The sequence below is a fragment of the Colobus angolensis genome, unplaced genomic scaffold (assembly GCF_000951035.1).
Source record: "Colobus angolensis palliatus isolate OR3802 unplaced genomic scaffold, Cang.pa_1.0 Scaffold19, whole genome shotgun sequence".
Taxonomy (NCBI): Eukaryota; Metazoa; Chordata; class Mammalia; order Primates; family Cercopithecidae; genus Colobus; species Colobus angolensis.
Window position 1 is genome coordinate 15,305,376 of NW_012115043.1, and position 6,543 is coordinate 15,311,918.

Consider the following 6,543-nt stretch of genomic DNA (forward strand, 5'->3'; position numbering starts at 1 on the left):
GTGTAACAAATGTACAAACTAATGTGTAACGCTAAAAGTAGGGGGAAATTGTATGGGTGCGGTGGGGAGGAGAGGTGAGATGGGGAATTCTCTGTATTCTGTAAATTTTTCTGTAAATCTAAAACTGCTTCGAAAAAAGAGCAAAGTCTATTAAAAATGTAATAATTGTTAGGCTAATTTTTTTAAAGGTTAAAATCAGCTGCTACAATTGATTAACTTTGTCTTGGATTTAGGTCAATATTCTGGCCAAAAATCTTTTTCTCAGATTACCTATTAAATTATATGAATCCTTCTACCACATTCAAGAGTATACCGGAAATGAATTATAACTGAAGTTCCCTTTAGAAACAAAAGTCCTCAATTCGAGAAGCAAACAAAAAACATACATGTTTGCTGAAATACTTTGCAATGTCACTATTTCACTATTAGGAATTAACAAATTAAAACCTACACTCTACTGACACTCTATTGAATGTGTTATACCCTGTTCAACCCTGAACCCATGCCTGACTCCTATCCCTTCTATAGAGGGCCCAACCCCTTGTGGAGATGGATATGCTAAGAAGAGAAATTTACAGCAGGCTGCCTGCTTTGCTCCATTCCAGATCAATTTACACAGAACACCCAGGGGGCAGGTTTATGCCTTCTCTCCATTCCTCTCAAACAGTGATGGCAATGAGTGGAGTAGTAGTGACAACATAGACATGCAATCACGTGATAAATGACCAAAGGACAGAGAGAGGAGCGACCTCAGTTGTATGATGGAGCCAAGAGAAGGCACTGATGTTTAGTTGTTTTTTTCTGGTTGTAAGGATGGGGTGACAACTTCCAGGCTTTTACACGTCAGCACTGAAACTGGAAGTTCTATTTGTTATTAATCTTTAAGCAGACATATTGCTACAGAAGATGGACTTCAAATTAGAATATCACAAAGTTATACCACTAATCACCTTTTAAAAATATTTTAGTGTTGACAAGATTTCTCTGAATGTATCATTTCTAAAATCAGTGTCTAATTTCTCTGATCCATTATCGTTCTTAAACTCGCTCATTTAAAATGGACTTTAGTGTCTAACCTGCCTATGAAATGAACCAGATCAGCATCCTGCCATCATGTAACGTGCTCTCTCTTGGTACCTGGACCACATAGCAGAGTAAGATTCATGTGGCTCATACATTTTAGTCCCAAAATTTACCAGCACCTTCTGCAGGGAGTGAAGTGAAGGCTGCTGGAAGTTCATGCTACCTCAGTGCCTCGCAACCCAGCAAAGGCGACAGCGACCTGGACTCCCATAGCTGAGGATTAAACCAGTCATCGTCCCTAGCAGAGCCTGGCTGACTAGGCACTTAGTGTGCAGGATGCTCCATTGCCTTCGGCTCCAGGTATTGGGCAGTAGTTTGCGTATTTCTCTGTGCATAGTTTCCACAGGCCTGATCTTCGCTCCCAAACCCACTCAAACCACAGTTCGGCCGCTGGAGGGAAATCGAGTTTCCCTAGCCCACTGCAAAGTGCTTGGGGTCAGGCCACAATCTGAACGTCCCGCTTTTCTAGTTTAGACCTATAGAAGTAGCCCTCCTGCCCAGTTCCTAAGAAGCTCAATGCCGATTGGATCTTGCCGTGCCCAATGGGAGGCCACGCTCTGCGTGGGTCAGTCTTGGTCGAGCTGAGGGCGCGCAGCTCCACCGTTGCCAGGACGCCGCGTAAACACCCGAGCGCGAGCAGCCAGGTGCTCTCCTTGGGGCTGCTGGCTGCTGGCTACTGAGTTTGCGGCGGGAGGTGGTGGCCGCGGTCCCACGAGAGGGGGTATTTTTCGTCAGCCAAGATGGTGAGCCAGTTGGGGGACTCGAAACTACTTGTTTATTTGTTGATTTAAGTCTAGTTTGGCGCTCATCTGCTTCTAAAAAAGGATTTTAAGTGCTTAATCTGGGCATTAATTGGGGAACTTGTATTTGCTTTCGGAGGCCTCAGGTGCTATTAGAAGGGACGCTCGCAGTGATTTCCAGCCTTTTTGGCTCTTTTCGGATAGTGTATTAAATACATCTTTAAATCTGCCCAATAGCACCTCTGAAGAAATAAGTAGAAATAAAAGTGTAGGAGAAAGCGAATGGATAAATAGCAGCAGCGAGCTGACCTGTTACACTTATATTAGGAAAACCTGAGCACCTTCTGAACAGCACTTTATGGCCCTGTGTGGTAGTCGTGGTGGTGGTGGTGGGTGGAATGAGGGGAGGAGAAATTCCCGGGTGGTAGTAAAGATGTGGGTCCATAGGGTGCGATTAATCCTAGTACAGCTATTTTTTAGCTGCAGAAACTTGGGTAAAGTTACTTTTCATGTTTCATCCATAAAATAGGAAATAATAGCAGTACCCATTTGATCGATATGTGAACATATTTATCTACCACGTTTACTTTTTATTCGGTATACTCCTTTGAATTTAGGAAGGAAGCCAGGCTCTTTGTATCCTTTGTTACTAAGGTTTATATCAATTTTTTTTTAGATTTTGGAATATCAAAATATGCATCTTTCTTTCTTCCATCGTAGGCGTCCAAAAGGAGAAATATGAGCTGTAGTGAAAGGCATCAGAAATTAGTAGATGAAAACTACTGCAAGAAATTACATGTCCAAGCGCTAAAAAACATCAACAGTCAAATCAGGAATCGAATGGTGCAGAATGAAAATGATAACCGTGTTGAGCGCAAGCAGTTTCTCAGATTATTACAAAATGAACAATTTGAGTTGGATATGGAAGAGGCCATTCAAAAGGTAAGTTTTGCTATTCATTGTTACATTTTGTTTTCTCCATTTTGCACCTTGGAAATGATGAAAGTGAGCTGCTAATGCTGGAAATGAGCAGATAAACGGCAGCAACAGGTAAGGGATGCCGGATTGTGCCTCAGCTCAGTGTAATTGGAAAGAGCTGGGTTTCTGGAGCCGGCCTGTCTCTGAATCCTACTACTGCTATACCTTAGCTACGGACCCTTGAGTAAGTTGCTTTTACTTTTTTTTTTTTTTTGAGACAGAGTGTCACTCTGTCACCAAGGTTGCAGTGCAGTGGCACGATCTTGGCTCACTGCAACCTCCGCCTCCGGGGTTCAAGCGATTCTTCTGCCTCAGCCTCCCAAAGTGCTGGTATTATAGGGGTGAGCCACCACGCCCGGCCTGCTTTTTTATGCTTCTTCTATAAAATGGGGAATAATAATAGCACCTCCTACTTAGGATTGTTTTAATAATGAGTTAATACATGCAAGGCCTTTGGAATAATGCCTGATACAGAATAAGCACTCACTTTTTTTTTTAACATAAATATGAAATCAGTCATTACTACAAGTTTTGTTCATGTAAGTACAATTGTGTTGCCTTTCATAAATTTCTAAAAACAAAAGTTTAAGGGTGCCTTTAAAAAATTTACTGAAATTAATGTGTACATTATTAAGTGGTAGAAAATGAACACTTTCGTATATCTCAACATTTTAAGGGATTAAGGTGGTAGAAAAGGGAAACTAATAAGAATGGAGACATGATAGAAGTGAATTCTCATAAATACATAAGAGGTATTCTGATATGTCAGTAGTTTTTGAGTACCTGCTGTATGTTAAACATTTTGGAGGATTTTGTGGAGAATAACAAAAGCAAATTTAAAAAATGGTATCCACCCTTTCTGTGTTCCAAATTCAAAAGCTTAGATACGAAACTCTGCGAAAGCAGATCTTAGGGGTTGGATATTTTTCCTATTCTTTTTATTATTTTTTCTTTAATCTGAAAGAAAATCCCAGGTATCAACACCAACACTCTCCTACATACTTAAGAATACATCTAACAAGATATGGATGTTTTCTTATATGGAGTACCATACTATTATCTCGCCCATTCCATAAACACATTTCTGTGGTTGTGTCAAAAATCTGCTTTTACAGTTGGTTTGTTTTAACCAAGATCCAAGCAAGGTTCATACGGTGTATTTGGTGGTTATGTCTGTTTAAGTCCCTTTTAATTGAAAACAGCCCCTCCTTCACCTTTTATTTTTGACTTCATGTTTTTAGCTTGTTAAACTATGCCAGTTGTTTTATCCAGTAGCCCACATTCTGAATATACATGTTTGCTTCCTCATGTTCCTTCAATTTATTTCCCTATCTGTTATATTTCCTCTAAATAGAACCTAGCCATAAAGACACAATTAGATTGCAGTCCACCTTTTTTGGCGAGAATGCTCCATAGGTGACGCTGTCCTTGTCACTGTGTCACAACAGGGAGCACATGAGGTCTGGTTGTTCCACTTTTAGTGATACCAGTATTGATCAGTGCGTTTAGGGAGACAGTCTGGTTTTTCCACTGTAAAGGTTCCCATAAATTTTCATTTGTGGTTTCACAAAAGAATTTTTTCTTTCATTAGTGGTTACAAAAACTGATTTTCTGATTCTTTTACTCCTTTCACATTTAATTAGCTGAAATTCCTCTGTAAAGAACGTTACCTCGGGCCAGCGCAACTGCTCACCCCTATAATTCTAGCACTTTGGGAGGCCAAGATGGAAGGATCGCTTAAGCCCAGGAGTTCAAGGCTGCAGTGAGCTATGATCTTGCCACTACACTCCAGCCTGGATGACAGAGACCCTGTTCCCCTGCCCCTGCCCTGCAAAAAAAAGAAAAGAAAAAGAAAAAGAACTTGTATTATTGACTAGGGTTATTTATTCTTACTGAAAAAGGAAACAGTTAATTTTCAGAGTAAGGAGTTGGTGTCCTATTTTCTTCCATTGGTGTCTACCTATGTTGTGGTTGTTTTTAAAATTTTGTTTTATTTAGTTTTTGATTTTGTCTCTTTTTAAAAATACCTTTATGGACTAATAGATATTTATGTACTTAATTGCATTTATTATTATTTTTGATGCTCAAATTATCTCATCCTTGGCCAGTGGATGCCGTTTTATATTGTCTCTGTCTTTTTTTTTTTTTTGAGACAGTCTTCATCTGTCTCCCAGGCTAGAGTGCAGCTGTACCATCTTGGCTCACTGCAACCTCTGCCTTCTGCATTCAAGAGATTCTCCTCCCTCAGTCTCCCAAGTAGCTGGGATTACAGGCCTGCACCACCATGCTAGGCTAATTTTTGTATTTTTAGTAGAGATGGGATTTCACCATGTTGGCCAGGCTGGTCTTGAACTCCTGACTTCAAGTGATCCGCCTGCCTCGGCCTCCCAAAGTGCTGTGATTACATGTGTCAGCCACTGTGCCCAGCCCTCTGTGCCTTTTTGACAATATTTCCTTAATCTTTGATACCTTCCTTGCTTTCTGTCAAAACAAAATGTTCTAGGCTTGTGATAATTTTATGTGTCAACTTGACTGGGCCTTGGGGTTTCTAGGTATTTGATAAAACATCATTCTGGGTGTTTCTGTAGGTTGTTTTGGATGAGTTAGCATTTAAATCTGTAAACTGAGTATAAAGCATATTGCCCTCCCTAATATAGGTGGGCCTCATCCGATCAGTTGAAGGCCTGAATAGAACAAAAAGATTGACCTTCCTTTGAATAAGACAGAATTCTTCATGCCTGATTGCCTTTCAGCTGGGACATTTGCTTTTTTTTCTTGTCATTGACTTCAAACTAAAGCATTGGCTCTTTCTGGGTCTTGAGCCTGCTGGTTCTGAGGCTTTAGGACTCAAATTAGAACAAAACCATTAGTTCTTCAGCTTGCCAGCTCATCTGGCAGATCTTAGAACTTGTCTGCCTTCATAATCACTCACTCTAGAGAACGCTGACAAATACAAAGCTTATCTCTTATATTTCTTGTCGTACACCTGGAATCAGCCATTGTGCCAGGAAGCCCTGTTATCATTTAGTGGAAATAATATTTCAAGAAAATTTGGGTGCTTGGTTTACTCATAATTCTTGGGTTATAATTGCTTCCAGGTCTTTTCAGTGAACAATCTTGGAAATATGCATATTTTTAAGTTTTTATTTTGAGATAAGTTTAGATTTATAGGAGAGTTGCAAAAATAGTGTAGAGAATTTGCATATACCCTTCACGTGACTACTTCTTAACATCTTACATAGACGAAAATCATAGAAAAGTTACCAAAATGGAGAATTTAGCTTTGATAGAATACTGTTAACTGTGAGATTTATTCAGATTTCATCAGTTTGTCCACTAACGTCTTTTTTTGCTAGTTGAGGACCACAGATTGCATTTAGTTGTCATGTCTCCTTAGTTTTTAGCCTTGTGAGGAATGTGACTATGTCCTGAGTCACATGGCATGCTGCTACAACTTCTGCTTTTCCAATTACAGATTAAATCCTCCTTATTCTTGTTCTGTAAATGGTTAGGAAAGACACCAGAGATAAGACCCCTCAAGATCATTACCCTTTCTCATGGAATGTTCCTTGGAATGCAACTAATTAAATTGCTATAATATATACACTGACCTTATATGGAAAATGTTGCAACCCTGTTAAGCTTCTCTATCTCTGCCTATATAAGTGAAACCTTAACTTCCCCACTTTGGAACAATGACCCATTATTTTGCAGTTTGCGTTTCCTGAGTGACTATCCTCAA

At 39.8% G+C, this 6,543-nt stretch overlaps 1 protein-coding gene across 1 annotated transcript in view; it reads left to right on the plus strand.

Moving 5' to 3' along the window:
• Window positions 1-1,655: 1,655 nt before the first annotated feature.
• Window positions 1,656-6,543, plus strand: part of MNS1 (meiosis-specific nuclear structural 1) — a 40,040-nt gene continuing 35,152 nt past the window's right edge. The window contains exons 1-2 of the mRNA XM_011940534.1: window positions 1,656-1,826; window positions 2,544-2,765. Coding sequence (XP_011795924.1) covers window positions 1,824-1,826; window positions 2,544-2,765 — 225 coding nt within the window. The 5' untranslated portion in view covers window positions 1,656-1,823. The remainder of the gene's footprint in view (window positions 1,827-2,543; window positions 2,766-6,543) is intronic.